General features: G+C 38.5%; 1 protein-coding gene across 3 annotated transcripts in view; it reads left to right on the top strand.

Moving 5' to 3' along the window:
* The first annotated feature begins 579 nt into the window (after positions 1-579).
* The window catches only part of ltk (leukocyte receptor tyrosine kinase), a 54,417-nt gene continuing 38,252 nt past the window's right edge, over positions 580-16,744 (top strand). For 2 of the 3 annotated variants that reach the window (XM_071498040.1, XM_071498039.1), the window contains exon 1: positions 580-822. In XM_071498040.1, coding sequence (XP_071354141.1) covers positions 771-822 — 52 coding nt within the window. In that variant the 5' untranslated portion in view covers positions 580-770. Of the gene's footprint in view, positions 823-8,561; positions 9,101-16,744 lie in introns of those variants that run through there. The other variant, XM_071498041.1, reaches the window with a different exon arrangement.

Below are 16,744 nucleotides of genomic sequence, written 5' to 3'. Positions count from 1 at the left end.
CTCATCTGCCCAGACCTGCCATGCTCCTTTCATCCATCAAATGTCCTCTCCCTGCTCCCATTATCCTGACTGCACCTCCCATTCACACACCTGTTTCTTTACTCAACCTACAATTTACTGAAAAGGCTTCTGTAATTTGACCTCGGTAAAGGATTTTACTCATAAATGTGTATGTTTACAGTAGTGTTTGCTTACATATGTCGTTTATTTGACTGGCATAATGCTCCAACACTAATTGGCATCTGTTGCCTGTGGCCATATGATAGAATATGCACCATAAAACCACAGTCAAACCGCATATTAAATACTTTTTTTTTTTTTTTTTGTCCCTTGAACTTCATTTTTTTTGGTGCCAGCAGCTGCAGTGCAAAGCGCAGAGATAAAGTAGCTACAAAAACTCATTCTGGCAAGCAGGCTGAGGGAAGCCTGAAAAAAACATGAATGACGCTAAGACCCTTATGACTGGTGACTAACTCACAGCAAGAGAGAGAGAGAGAGAGAGAGAGAGAGAGAGAGAGAGAGGAGGGGGAGGGGGTGGGGAAGGGGTGGAGGGGAGACTGTCGTCACTGGGAGCTGCAGCAGCATCAGCATCACCGGAATGAGTAACAGTGCGCAACTTGGAGAAACAACTACACTGTGTATGTGTGTGTCCTTCAACTCCGAGCTTTACGAGCCTGTTTGTCACGGTCTCTTCAGCGTATTCATGAGGACGTAAAGGTGCCAAAAACCACACGGACTCTCTGCGGAGCTGCCGAAAAAAAGGGGGAGCCATGGATTATATAAGAAACCAACATACTTATCTCTCCATCCTCATTTTGATAAGTAAGTAGAATAATTCACTTTTACCTGTGTCACTCTTCTCTAAAGCCAGACGAAACGTTTGGCCACCGCAAAACTTTCCCCTTTCCTCAGCCTTTTTTTTTTATTACTTTATTTTTTCCTCTGAAAGGTTGAATGAACCAGTTTCCCAGCAGTGTGTGAAATTAACGAGCTGCTGCCACGGATCGCATGTAGAGTATTTGGTCCTGTGTTTAGACAGAGCCTGTTGCAGTTGCATTTCACTTCTTTGAAACGCGGTGCATATGCAGTAACTCGCTCTCTCTCTCTCTCTCTCTCTCTCTCTCTCTCACACACACACGCACGCACGCACGCACTCGTCCAAAGGTGTTTTCACATCCACTTTGAAAAACGGCATCAGTCGAGGTGTCATATCCTCCTGAGGCACACTTGAGCGAATTTGATTTACATTCATTTACACTGCAGCACAAGAACAAGACTTGGCAAGACATGGGCTCTGCCACTGGTCCCACTGCGCTCACTGGGTTTGCAGAACATTGTGTGGAGGCAGTGTTAAAATGAGCTGAGAAAATGTTCACATTTCTCTTCACAAATTAAGGTAATGTGGATGTCATTTAGTTAGGGAGCCTAACTGAAAAGGGTAAAGACAAGTGTGAAGACAGTTATCGGTACCTTAAAATGGTTGAATTAATCACCCATCAGTGTATTTATTTATATATTTGTTTTGGTTTTGAATCCAAATTTTATTGTTAACCAGAAGAGCACATGCTTCTCTGTGCTCCTTGTTTCCCAGATCCGACCAGGCTTAATGTCATATGAATGGAGTGAGTGTTTAGGACCGGCAGAGGCATGTCATGTGGGCACAGAAATTATGATGAGTTCATTTGGATCCATCAGCCTGGCTTATTAGCATCACTGTGACTCCGTCTGCCTTTAAATATTCCCTTGGAGCACATTAGTTAACCTTTTACATGTTAAGGCTAGATTGGGGTTACCTGCTGAACTTTTCTTTTGCCACTGCTTGTTTTTCCAGAAATAGTTTCCCGTATAGTTTCTGTTGCCTCACACAGGCTTCTGCCCTCTAATGTAGCTTAAGGTCTTGTGTCTGCTGCATATTTCTGTACTTTATGTGTTGAGCTAGTCATGATGAGCCTATAAGATGGCAGTGGATAGCTCACTGCACTTTAATTTTCTTAAGTCAGACACAGGAGTGGTGGGTGTCTTGGCCCGTCCCCTCTTTGGCTTTTGTAGCCACGGTGGCTCGACCAGCGTAAGTGGCTTTTACTGCAGTAAGTCCCAGTGAAAGGAGAAGTCCCATGGTGAGCTTTGCCAAAACTCCAAACCTTCTTCCCCCAGTACTTGAATCATATCCAGCAAGCAGCAGTTTTCATCGGAAAAAAGCTATTGAGGGGCAGTTCTCCAACAGCATCAACCCAGGCTCCAAGAATCTATGTTTAGATATGACTCATTTGAAACAACAAATATCATGTTTTATTGTAAACTAAATGATCCATTTTAGTCAACAGTTGTCAGAAGATTTTCAATGAATGTATCCGCAAAGTGACAAAATGCTCACATTGAATCTACAGTAGTTTTTGTTTAAGTAGTTTCCCCAAAATATCCACTTAAGTCATTGTGCCTATCTGCTGGTAGCAGCTAGATTTAACTGTTTTATTGTTATGATATATATTGAAAAGGTTCAGACATGACATGTTCATTTTTAGTGATATTTATTTTAACCCACAGTCTTTCCTAGCCTTAATCAAAGTGCGTTTGATGCCTAAACCTAAACTTTGCATATTGACCACCTGACCAGAACATAACACCTCCTTCTGTAGAAATATAAACCACCAGTAAACACAATCCAGGGAACAATTACATTTCCCACAACACATATTTGGCAAACAACAACAACAAATTAGTATAATTATAATTTCTGGGAGACATGTGACCTTTGTCCTTATTGTGCTGCTCACTCAGGCAGTGGACACGTTTGTAATCAGAAGGTCAAATCCACCTATTTTTTCTTAAACCTTGAGGTTGTTATGTGTGGAGAGAAAACTATCCCAGCATTTCATTGCTGAGTACACCTGTTGTCATTTTAGGAGCGTAGCTAATTTTTTTTATATGTTCTTCACTAAACCCTTCATCTAAGCCGCGGAAGGTTTTCTCAAAGCCACTTTTGTTATATTAATGTAACTCTGCAGTTTTGGTAGCTTATCTATCTGTATCTTGTGAAATATGTTATACCATACTCACTTTATAGATTCCACAGAATATCAGTGATTATACCATTTTTCCTAAACTTAAGTTTAGTTTCCCAGTGCTATACCCAGTATTTTCTTGATTTCTTTCCTGTGAAATGCCATATTGTTTCTCCCCTGTTCCCCATAGTCTTTTTTTCTCTCACTGTACTTACATTTAAGTGAAACCTAGCCAAAGTGGGTACGTAGCGGAGTTAAATAATAGTTAAATAAAAAAATAATTTACAACATTCACATGAAGCCTCTTCAAGAAACATGTTTCTGATATGTCTGAAGGCAGGATTTTCAAATGAAGTTTGTCGTCCATTTATTTCATTATTCGAACTTAAATTTTGTTTCCCAGTGCTGCCCCGAGTATTTTCTTTATTTCTTTTCTGTGAAATGCCAGATTGTTTCTACCCTGTTTCCCTTAGTCTTTTTTTCTTGCACTGTACTTACTTTTTCAAGTTCTAGTCAGAACCAGTATTTCTAACCAGTATTTTATTGGTACCCAATTCATACAACAAAATTACACTTTAAATTGCAGGCTGTGTAATGAAGTGAAACCTTGATAGGAACCAGGGCAGAATTTCTTTCCCAGTTCAATTATGTGCCTTGTTCTTTCCTCATGTGGACACATGGGGGATGTGATCATACACAACAAAACAAAAGGTTATGCTAATTCAACATGGCTGAATTAAATCTCCCTTTCAGTACCATGGATAGCGCCACTCATCCAGGCAAAACACTTATTTGGTAAGGTAAATAGGCTATTGTCACAGGAGCGTGAATGCTGACAGTTTAAGTCCATTCTGATTTTATTGTTGTTGCACTATAGACTGTTCCATAGTCGGACTGGCCATTGCGACATTGATGGGCCCTCTGTGTGTGCCCGTGATTCACTCATTGATGCAACCAAGCATTTAAACAACAGTATCGACAGCAAGCGGAAATGAGACAATATGGTCACTGCAGCACCTCTAATACAGGCGAGTTATTGACCTGGGGTAAATAAAGACCCTGGTCACTATTTGAGGAAATACGGTAGTTGAAAACTGTTGTGGATCTGCTGTGATGCCCTGATGACATCATAGAAACTATATGCCCAATGGGATAAGCCCAACATTTAGCCGACCAATGGTGCAACTTCATCACTCACTCAGTCAGTCACAGACATTCATGGATGAAATCCTGGCCTGTGGCCAGTCCAGCTAAAAATATATCACAGAAGGCTTCTCAAAACAAAGATGGAGGAGGTATTGACCCACTCTGTCTTCCTAGTAGTCAGTGCTTGTTTTATGTAAGCACTCTTTGTATATTATAACAATTAAGAAAGTTCAATCCAGTCACTGTAAGAAGTCAGATGTATATCTGGCCAATGTATACCTTGTGCAGCTGGATGCTGGACAGTAGAAACACTAGAGGCATTAACATTGCTGTTTTAGATGCTTAACTGTTCCCTTCTCCCCTCCCCCTTTGGCTGAGCCAAATGCCAAGTTGCATCTTCTAAAACAGCATAGAGGGGTGTGCGGCCAAATATGCAACTTTGCCATCAGTCTCTAAGAGGGAGTGCTTCATCTCACACTGATTCATGCCATCATTTCTACCCATTACTTGGGAGCTTCAGCTAATTTCCAAATAAATAAGCATGAGAATGCTTTTGTTACCATGAAAGAATTTAAAATATTCAATCCCACCCTTTTATTCTGTGTCTGTGCTTTTTACCTTCCCTGTTTTCGGCCTCTAAGAGCAAAAACCAGACGAATTACATTCTTATATTTCAGTTTAGGCCCCAGTTTTTATTTGAATTTCACTATTACTGACTAATTGACATAAAGACTGGAGTGGTTTGGGATTTCTTGACTGTGGAGATATGACTGCAATGAAAATGTGCAATGTGTGAGTAAATACCACAGTGGTTCAAGTAACAGCGTAACTGCAGAGTCTGATGTTGTCTTGATCACTGATTAAACAGCAGTGACTCTCAAACATCTGTGGGTTATGCATCCCTGCATGTGTTTGTGTGTGTGTGTGTGTGTGTGTATGTGTGTGTGTGTGTGTGTGTGTGTGTGTGTGTGTGTGTGTGTGTGTGTGTGTGTGTGTGTAGTGTGTGTGTGTGTGTGTGTGTGTCTGTGTGTGTGTACAGCTTTAATGATCCCTCTTCAAGTAAACATCTGTGTTTACTTAGCACCTCTCAGTTCCCATGTGTTTCTATCAGTGTTAAAAAAAGACAGGTCTGATCTGCAAGTCAAGTTTTATTTCTATAGCACATTGCATACAGAGGACAAAAGAGACAAAATCGAAAATATACAAATATCAAAATATACAAAACATTCACAACTGCTTTGGAGTTAGTACAAGGAATGGTTAAAGGACCAATAACTGTGGACCTGAGTCAATTCAATTTAATTCAGTGTGGAGCTTTTAGAGGTCATGCTGTGATATATTTCCAGATGAACACAAAGTCACACTCATCTCCAGCATTAACTTTTTGTTTAATGTCATTTAAGTTAGCTTAAAACCTGTTGGTTGAATTTAGGTATGAAATTTGCCGTGAGAGTAAGTGACATAAATGGTAACTTGACCTTTTTTGGAGATCAAATGAACATTAAAGCTTGACCCTTTGACCTGAGAGGAGCTGGGTTAATGGGTAAATTGATTAGTGCAAGTCTCAAACATAGCTGGCAATTAAATGTGTTTTCACTGGAATATCTCAAGAGACAGATGTCTCGCTGGTGGGTTGTGCGAACATGATTTCCTGGTTCATCCTTTTCTCAGAAGTGCAAACTTCATCAGTTTTCTATCAGTATATATTTTTTAAACTTTTCCCAGGAAAATGTCTCATTTCCGTGGTCTGTCTCCTTTCAGAATATTTTCTGGCAGGCTTTCAGGACAGACCACATGTTTTGGGACTGTGTTTTGTGTTTATTGCTTTCCACCTCCTGAACCAACAACAGTCTGTAAGACAAAGAGACACCCTCCTGTTTCCTTGTAGTAATGTTGCTGGATGAGCGTCTAAAGTCTATTGCTCAGGTGTACTTAGAGTGTAATGATTTATGAACAGCTGAGTAAAAGGGAGAGAGAGAAAGCGAGACAGCAGATCAAAGCTCTGCCTCAGAGGCATCACTCTGCTTGCTGGATAGCAGACAGATGAGCAGCCAGCTGTGCAACTGTTACATTCAAGAGTGACTGTGGGTTGAGGCAAAAACCAGTCAGATGTTGTTAAAGGTTTTAATTTTTAATTATTTTCATCAAAAATAGGCAAGAGAGACAGAGTAGGGATGAACATTAAAAAAACAATCAAGCTGACCACTGGCAAGAAATTCAGAGTGAGAATGAGATGTTAGACTTCAAGTCAATAAGAAACAGAAAAGTAACAATGGTTTGATTTAGGGCTGAAAAAAATTAATTATTGATTCATCTGCTTATTATTCTAGCCTGTGAAATGTCAGGGAAAAATTATCCATCACAGTTTCAAAGAGCCCACAGTGACGTCTTCAAATGTCTTGTTTTGTTCGAAACTGTCCATCTCCAAAAAGATTTAATTTCCCATCACATCTTTTTAAAAAAAAGCATGAAATCTTCACATTTGAGAAGTGAAAACATTTGAAGTTTTGTTGTTTTGTTTTTTTTTTGTTTTTTGTTTTTTTAATTAGCTAATTAATTAATCAATTATCAAAATAGTCAGCTATTAATCTTCTGCGAATCCAATAATATTGACTTATTGACTGATTGCTTTAGCTCTAGTTTCATTTATACTGCTGTATATGTAATTTGAGGGTGGCACACTTCAGACTTAAAAACAAATAAATGTCATCATTGTGATTTTGAAAGTGAATGCACAGATGGTCTGTTGATTGACAAATGTTTCTTAATTGTGGCTCTACATCATGTCTCTTTTTGTAAAAATTTGCACTACAACAACAGACAAAAACAGATTGTTGGTAGAGTTTTGTGTAAACTCACTCCAGTCTGCTCATAAAGCACCAGAGCTAATAACACAGACAAAACCCTGCAGATGTTTATGCTGGAAGAAGACATTGCTGTCGGGTTTTTCAAATTAATGAAGGACCACAATGATACAGATAATAAGCTCCAGACCTTGGTGGATCATAGTTGTCTGATTAAATAGATAGAATTCCAAAAAGTGACCATAAATGATTAAACAGCGTGACTCCCAGTCGCATACTATCAGTAAGATTCCAATGAATTGCAAAACCATCTTTTGGGAGACAATTATCTTAAATATGTTAAAGCACAGATTGTGCAAATCTGTCAGCTCTTCAAAGCTGGGTTTCATTAGATGAAGTTGAACTGTAGAGTGAATTGTGCTTCTTGAGAACAGAGCAGATACTGGGTCAGAATTATGTGCTTGTTTTTAGAGACATCATGTGAGCAAATGTCTTCACATCCACAGGTGGTAATTATTATTAAACACTAGTAATTTCTAGGGTCCAGTTGCATAAAAACTCCAGGAGTTTTCCATTTAAGTATGATATTTACTTTCTCCTTAGCTGAGGGAGTTACATAAGGGTGTTGCACAGAATCTCTTAAAAAGTCTCATTAGTTGCGGAAAAAGTTAAGGAATTTACAGCAATGAAAGAGATTTTACAGCTGTAAAATTATACAGTTTCCATGGAGACCGCTGGTTTTCTGCCATTAGCACTTGTGATACCTGTTATAACTTTTGGAAAACTGGCTTAAAGAAGTATGCCGCTTTCTGCTGTAGCGTAAAATAATAAAATGAATAGCAAAAGTGCTGGAAGAGCACAACTGCAGAAGGTCAACTGATCCAACTCTAGATGGTCAGACAAATCATAAATGCTGGCCAAACCCTTAATGTAAAATCAATTCCTCATTGTGAAGGGATGTGTTAATTTTCCTTCATTTATCGCCAGAAACTTGGCCATGCTGTCAAGCCAAGTCAACTTTATTTCTAGAGCACATTTAAATTCAGCTTGAGCTGACCAAAGACCAAAGGACATTAAAATAAATAAAAACCTACTAACAAAAACGTAAGATAGAGTCACCTTACTTTGGTTGCTAAGGTCTAAATGACTTGAACAGTTTCACTGACTTTAAGCGATTCCTTAAGCATAAGACCAAGATATGGAGAAAATCTTAAATACTTCAGTGAATATTTTAAGGAAACCTTAAGGAGAAGTCTAATGGGTGTTTTGTGCAAATTGTCCCTGAACTATGAAGGCGGAACATGATAATATTTCATCATTAATCTCTGATTTTAAACCTCACACATTTTAGACCTCACAGTTCAGCTGATATTAATCAATACTTTAATGTTTATACAGAAGATGCTAAATAATGATGGGAGCTCACTGGAAATACAGGTGAAAATAGAAGTTATTCAGCTGACAAGTTTATTGACAGAAAGATCAGGTTCTGAGAACTTGTGATTTGTCTTTTTAAAATTTGTATTTTATTTTAATTTTTTTATGAAACAACGATAAAAAGATTGAATAATAATGAAAATAAGAATTACAGAAGTTGCAACTTAAGTTTGCTTTAAGTCCCTTTATACAGTATTTATAAGCAGTGTACAAATATTAAGTAAGTGGTTTATACCATAAAACAGTATAAAGTAGTGTGTGTAAAGCGCATTTTTAAACACTTATTCATGTACGTTATTGGTCAGTGACTTCTCATATTAAAACGTTGAGGCAACTAGACAAAAAAAACAGCTGACTGCTCCTTTACTGCACAGCCGAGGAGAGGGTGGTAATTGTTGCCACCTGTGAGGGAGTGAGTGCAGCACAGCTGTGGAGAGGGTGATAATTGCTGACACCTGTGAGGTAGTGTGTGTGTGTGTGTGTGTGTGTGTGTGTGTGTGTGTGTGTGTCTTGTGTGTGTGTGTGTGTGTGTGTGTGTGGGACAGAGAGAGAGCAAGAGAGTGGACAGACACATTGCTGGAAAGAGTGGCATGACTTAGCTTAAAATAGCTTTAATCCATTCTGTTTACATAAAGCCATAGTTGAGCTTATAGTGGAGTGACGAATCCCTGAGGCTCGGCGACGACCGTTGCCGGCGAACACTGAGAACAGGTTTGAGTGTTGTGCTTTTCTACCTTTCGGCTCCTGCATATTTGATTAACTGCTCATTACCTGGACCATCTTATTTCTGGATCATCTTACTGATTTTGGCGACACTCTCTTTCGCTTCTAATGCTGGAGACTGCTTCACTTAAAATCTCTCAACTGTGAGCCAAGAAATAATCTTCTTTTTCCTCATTACTCCTCTGCTAAGAAAAATTAATTCTCTGCTCCCCCCACTTCAAGAACACCGACCGAGCCGTCTCATATTTTCCCCTCTGTTAGACATTAACTTTTCTTCCAGCCTGTACTCTCCCCTCTCTTCAATATGCGCTCCAGTCTCATCAATTTTAGACTGAATTCCACAGACAAACTCTCACACATCATCCCCTCAGTTACCTCGGTAACTCCTTTTTGGGACATGTGGACAATTGACAAGAGACTCTGATATAACTGAGGACTACGTCAGAATAATTCCCACCTCCCAATGGGAATGTTATTTGCCATTAAACTATCTAATTGTGACTTAAGACACGAAAGATATAATACAGAAAGCAGAAACTGAAGGTCATACTGTTCTTAATGTTTCTGTTATGTTCCTTTTCCAACATCTGTGCAACTGTTGTCGCCAGTTTTTCTTTCTTTATGTGACACAAAGATGAAGGAAGATGGGTTTCAGACATGAATGCTTCACATTTCACGGGCCCTACACTTCCATGTGGTGGGGAATAACTTTTGGGGGACTTGATGAGGAATAATACGTCAGAACAGATTTTTGAGTCTGTGGTACAGACAGACTGCTGCTATTCTCTACATCTGTCTATTAAAGGACCAGTGTGTAGGATTTAGGGGGCCTGTTAGTAGAAATGGAATATAAAATTCATTAGTGTATAATATCCTGAAACTAAGAATTGTTGTGTTTTCATCAGCTTAGAAATAGCCCTTTACATCTACGAAGGAAGTGAGAGGACCTTTCGCATTTGTACATTACCTGACGTCCACCGTAGGTTCTCATATGCGCTTGTAGGGGTTAGGGGAGGTGTATTCAATCTGCAACCGCACCGCTAGGTGCCACTGAGCAGGAAATCACAAACACAGTGGCTTTTTGGCAATTCTGGTGCTCATATAGCAATTGTCTCACTCTAATAGACAAACAGCATTTTGTTACCAGGAACCAATTTAATAAATTTGACCTTCTGTTTTAAATTTTCTCCATATTTCAGAAACATGGCTGTAGCACACTATCAAATAGAATGACTCCTAAATCACGGGGCTGCAGATATTCATTTGTCTAATAAAGTAATGAGTCATACAGGAGATGCCTCTGGCTCTGGTTGGTCATAGTGATTCTCTGGCTTAATTTCTGCCTCAATACTGAACTAAAAGACACAGCTTAAGAGTGAAGTGTGTGCAAACGTTTCATAGACGCTGCTTTTTGATCTAAGTGGAGGAAGGTCAGCTCACCATCCCGTTCAGACTGAGTGGGAGTTGGAGATGAGAAGGGCTGCTTCAGTCCCTCAAAACTCCACTTCCTCAGGATGTTATCTAGACAGATGTTGGGGCAACCACAGTACAGACTGTGTCAGTTTGAGGAATAAATGCCTGCAGTGCAGCTGTGCTGTCACTCACACTACTAATCATTATAAATGCTTTGAGTAATACTTGCGCTATTTTTATTAATATATGGCTGTGTCAGAGTATTAACCCTATACTATAAACTAACTTTACATAGTCTGGATATTTTGAAGTCTTGGGGAACAAGTCCTCCAACATAAGTGACAAGGGTTAGAGCTGTTTAATGTAAGTGTATTCACATTCCTTTTAGCTCTCTTTTTGTCTCCACCTTAGGGAAATATCTGGCTCTTTGTTGTGCAGTTTTCTCTGGCTAGTATCTAACTTCGTCTGTCTGAAATCTGCCTAGCAGCACCACTAAAGCTTACCAATTTACAATTATATCTCATTATTATAATCTCTACAAAAACAAAATCTATAAATGGCAAATGGACTGAGCCTTCATTGCACAGAGCTAGCCTAGCTCTTCCCCCCTGTTTCCAGTGTCAGCCAGCTGCTGGCTGTAGCCTCAAATGTGGTGTACAGACACCAGATTCGTATCTTCTTGAAAGACAATAATCATATTTTCAAAATGTTGAACTTTTCCTTAAAGGTTTGTTTTCTGTTTCACTTCTGCTACTGGGCGCTACTATAACTTAATGCTCCTTTTATCATTGCTCCACCCAGACAACAGTCATGAAAGTATTTTCTCAGCTACAAGAGTGTCTTCTCAAGAAAAGTTTAACAAAAATTAACGGTCACCCTGTGCCATTAAATGATCTGTTGATCAATTTGAAAATGATACCAGAGGCCATGTTTGATTTTTGGCATTAGGTGACCCATTTTTCATTTTATTCCGGTTGTCAATTGTACATTTAACTGCAACAAAAGACAAATTTTCACATGTGGACAGGGGAGCTTTTTCACAATTATAATTTGTTCTTCGCCATCGTCCCCTGATGTGCTCCCTGAACAAGCTACCAAATGCTATTGGAGCAGGGGTGACCCTCTCTGTCTCTTGAAGACTCATCTCTTCTGATCTCCGCTCCTAACATCTCTTGCATTTACTGTGCATTTCTATATCTGATCTCCTTTGCACTTTGTCTTATTGAACAGATTTAGTACTTAGCGCTTACTTAGTGCTTAGGTATGTTTGCGTTATCCCTCACTTGTAGGTCACGCCTGATAAGCATCTGTAGAATGAGTAAATGTAAATGTTCTACATGACATTTGTGGCAGTAAAGGTTTTTTCACCTGTGCTTGACATTTACAAACATACACAGTTTCATGACAAGCTGAAGAGAAAAGATGAAAAATGTCTGGCAAAAACACATCATGGTAAAGCAGTGAAAGCTTTCCACCATTACCATCACTGCAAGCTTTTAGTCAAATCACATGATCTGTCCCAAGCCACCTTGAAATAAAATGCTCATTATATCCATATCTGGTTGTCGGAGAAAGAGGGAAAACAGACATGAAGTGTCTCAAAGTCTGTGTGTTTTTGTTGAAAAAGGAATGACTGAGAAGAAACTACATAACAGTACCATATACCAGCTAACTGGAGCCAAGCTGCAACCAATTAAATCATAAATTGAGTTATTGGACTTAATTCTTTTGGGAATACCAAAAGCCTGATTCACTGCACATGAATGGGTCTTCAGAAGTGTGTCTGGATGCAGAGACATTGAAGCATCTCAGCAGAGATGGACATACTTTGACACGGTGGTGTATGGTTGTGTAGTTCTTATCAAATATCTGATATAGTTCATTCCCCTCTCTAGAAGAAGTTCATTCCCTTCTAGAGAAGGGAATGAACTTCCCCTATTAGCCTCAGTTTACCGAGACAGAGCTGAAGGGCTGAATAGATAAGAAGTATCTTTAGTTTCCTTATGCTTGAGCACAAAAGAACTTCTCATTTCTCTGTTTGATATAGCTTAATGGATAGAGTGGGACTTAATGGACTGTTGTTGACTGTCCATTTATGAATCAGAGGAAAAGATATTTCAATCCTGCTTATTCACTTCAAGTAGCTCATGATGTGCCAAATACCTGTGAAGCTATAGACACACGTTTTAACTGAATGAATGTAAAATTTTAGTATATTAATATAGTATAATTTAATATATGTTTTCCCCTGTGGCTGTTTTTCATTTTGTTTGCCACATTAAAAAAGCCCCTCACTGAAAAAAGTGGGAAAAATGATTCCTGCCTGAAAATCAATTTTAAATCCTCATTGTCTAAGAACGATTGAGTGTTTTTAGAACAAACTGCATTTTGAAATGTCCAGTATTTTACTACCTAGCTGTGAATATTATAACTTGATTTTCTATTGTGTTTCTTCATGAAGCTGCTCTTTTTATCACCAGCTTACTTTCATAAACTTGTTTTTTATGTATTTAGGGATTGAATTGGTTCCAGTAAAGTGTGACATTTTTTTCCCACATCGACTTTCGTTAGTTCAAAACTGTCGCTCTGAAGTGCTTAAACATTTTAAAGTTGTCATATATCTTCACTTTAACACAGTGTTACAGACTTTAGGTAAATTTCTGCACATTTCTGTAAGCAGCCTGTCTGAGTGTGTGCAATTTGAATTATAGAAGCGCTGTAAGAGTAGCCCTGTGGGAAATGAGCAGAAGGAAAAATAAAACTTGACAGTCAGCAATAAGGAATATCTAATGGTTCCTGATGAAATGTTTTTGACATGTGATATTTTTACTGTGTAACTTGGAGTATGGATTTATGACATCACTCTTGCTCTGAACTTCCTGTGCATTTATATTTTCTCTGGGGTTCTGGGAATGTCAAGTGATAACATTTGTTGTGTCATTCAGTCTAAAACAAGCTACAGTATGGTTATGTTTGCCTGAAAGGACCTCAGGTTAAACTATGTTTTGTAAGGATGATTGCTTATTAAAAAATGAGTTTTTCTACACTGTCATTGAGCTGCAACAGGTTCTGTTATTTCTCCAGCCCGTAGTATAGTGATATTTTAGATCGAGTTTTGGCTTGCTAAGTCTTTCATTATATCTTTCACAATCATTTCTTTTTAAAGTTTTTGCATTGATACATTTGAGTCAATTGTAATCATAACCCATAGCAAAAGCTGGGGATTTGCTTCAATTACCAGTAGTAATGAAGGCTGTCAGCAATTGTTCCCGAGTTGCCTGAATGTTTATTCTTTTATCTGCCCGTATTAAACCTCTGAGCACATTAAGGCTAATTTGAGGGTCTTGAGAGAGTTTTGAGTTTGCCTCTACATGTCTAATACCTCTACAGTCTAATGACCTTGCAGATGATTGACATAAAATTTGAGTATTAAGTAGATTTATAGTTCAGAGACGTGCTGGTATGTACAAATGGTTTCCAAATATGTGTGCATCTGGAACTTAGGCTTTTGGAGGTGATAGTAATGTTTGCTTATTTTGGACGGGCCTCTGAGTGCAGACAAGAGCACAAATGTGTCTTGCGGTGTTTCACGCGCAGATGAGAGATGGAACATGAAATCCAATAACAATGTGTTTAAAGTTTTGGTTGGAGGCTTAGTTTAACTTTCCAAAAAAAAAAAAAACAACCCTAAACTGAAATAATTACACTAATGTTTTTACTGTTGAAGCTCCCTCATATGAGTAATTTCTGACTGATAATCAAACACCAGAAAAACAAGCTGTTCCCTTCTGGGAGGAAGATTAACATGCTTTGAGTTGCACATTATGTGTCTGACTTTACCAGGATTTTAAAATCCCAGCAAGTTGGACAAAAATTTTTTATTTTATTTTATTTTTTTTGCCAGTTCATTTGTAAATCTCCAGGACTCTATCTGCTCATCAGATGGCCCTACATGGGGACCTGACCCCAAGTTTGAAAAACCCTGGTCTAAGGAAAGGGGATGTTGTATGTTATACACACTGTAAAGTCCTCAGAGGTAAATTTGGGGTTTTTTGAATACTACAGTTGACCAGTTCCTCTATATTTGTCTAGTTTTCCAACCAGTACAGTAGTTGACGTAGGACAAATAAAACAAAAATGGAAAATGGTAAAAATATTCAAAAGTGTCCCTGGCCCTTTTTTTGTCTTTTTGTTTATCTGGCAATAATCCAATAAGAACTAACTCACTTAAACTTAAACCAAATAACTTGCAGTATGCATGGACAAGAATTGAATTAGAGAATTGTGAACTTCATTGATCCCTGAGAGAAAATTGAATTTAGGTTATATTATTATTGCATCATGAAAGACATATGTATATATGTTTTAAGGTCAAAACTAAAGAGCTGTAATTGACCTCATAGCAACTAAGAAAAATGCTCATTGATTATGTATATTATTACTCCCGGTAGCTTATTGGTTAAGGTGATTTGTAACAAGGCACATGTTGAATAAATACTCAAAGACAGCTGTACAATTTTTCAATTATTAAAAAAAATTGCAGATTAATCAGCATTTAAAATAAGCATTAGTTGAAGTCCCAATTTGTGGCTTTCATGGGCTACAAAGGAATGTCTCTTCTTCAAAATAAGAGTCTGTCTCTGTATAAACTGTGTTCCTGTGGTAGGTCACAGAAAACAGTGATGGTTGCACTTAAATTAAATCGGGGGGGAAAAGAACATTTATATAAATTTTTTCTAAAAATTGAAATATGATACTTTGGTTTTTGTTCATATCCAAAGTTGAATTGGTACAATGTTTGGCAACAATTTACCATGTTAACCTTGTTTCTCAACATAGAAATAAGCTTACATTCCTGTTACAGGAACATGGAAGAAGACATACATTTTAAATTGCTTTTCCAGTGAAAGATCAAGTGAGGCGTGTGTCTAGCAGTGTAATTTCTGTAGTGTAATTATCCAGACTCTGTCACCATGAAAGCCATCTTTTCAGAAATTAATGTTATGAGGCTTCATTATTATGTCATTTTCTTCTCTTCACCAAAGGTATCTTGGAAATCAGAATCTTAAATGTTGAGCAAGATCAATGCACTGCTTTATCACACTGCAAAACTTAAGTCAGCATGTACAGCACTCGGTTGAGTCTTGGAGGAGTTGGAATGGAATAACAAAAGACTGTTGCCTCAACAAAAACAACAACATCAGTCGTGCTCCAAAACAACAAATGTTTAAAATGGAAGCGGGAGATTACCATCTGTTTCCTTCTGCAAGTCAGCGTGGGTTTCTTTAAACTGTGACAATAAATGTTCCCTAACCTTATAAAGTAGGCCCAGTATTTTTCACCCAAACCGTGATCTTTCTCTGATCCCTCTGATGATTTTCTGATATATCAGCAGAGAAATAAGCAGCTTGAAATACCATAATCCCAACTGCAACGTGACTCGTAACTAATTGGTTATAGCCCATCCTAGAATATCAGCTCTCCATGACAGTAACCATGTATAAATTGCAATGCACTGTGCATTAAGCTTGTGTTTGCTGTGGCCTGTTTAGCTAATGTATGTCTTCTGGCTGTGGGCAAAAATGGTAGGGTCACTGATACTCTGTGGTGCTGTTTATCTCTCCAGCAGCCTGGTGCTTTTTCTGTGTCCGTCTCTCTTTACAATGTGCTCCACTGAAAACAATTTGTGAATGATTCACTGCATATAAAAGTGCAACATCTACCCATATATGTACTGCTCTTACCTTGATGGCTCTGGTAAATGGCAACGATAGATGGGAGCAGTGGCTAATGCTGTCATTTCAGTTTCAGTTTTATGTCACCTCAGTGACACTGTCTCCCAAGAAAAGACTGCCCTCATCCTTTGTAACCAGTTACTGTTGAGTTAGAAACTTCCTCAGCCAATTTTCAGACCTCTGATTGACTATATGTCTCTGAAAGCTTTGCATAAGATTTAGTTTCGTGACAGGCATGCCATTAAGACCCACCTCTTATGTGTGAGATGGTGCTTTGATCATGCTGTAGTCTCCGCTGAGAAGTGAGTGCTAAAGTTCTCAGTGGAGAGTGAATGTTTTGTGGGTGAGACTTTTGTTTTATCTCAGCGTGTTTTACTTGTTTTCCGTTGCTCAGTCACCCTCATTAATGTATCTGAGACACGCTTCGGTGTGTCCAGCACTGCACACTTGAAAGCAATTACAATTGCTCAAACACACTCAACAG

The sequence above is a fragment of the Trachinotus anak genome, unplaced genomic scaffold (assembly GCF_046630095.1).
Source record: "Trachinotus anak isolate AG129_WGS33_773 ecotype Australia unplaced genomic scaffold, CSIRO_AGI_Tana_v1 ptg000015l, whole genome shotgun sequence".
Taxonomy (NCBI): domain Eukaryota; kingdom Metazoa; phylum Chordata; class Actinopteri; order Carangiformes; family Carangidae; genus Trachinotus; species Trachinotus anak.
The sequence above is the reverse complement of the archived record's forward strand: the minus strand, read 5'-3'. Positions and strand labels throughout refer to the sequence as shown.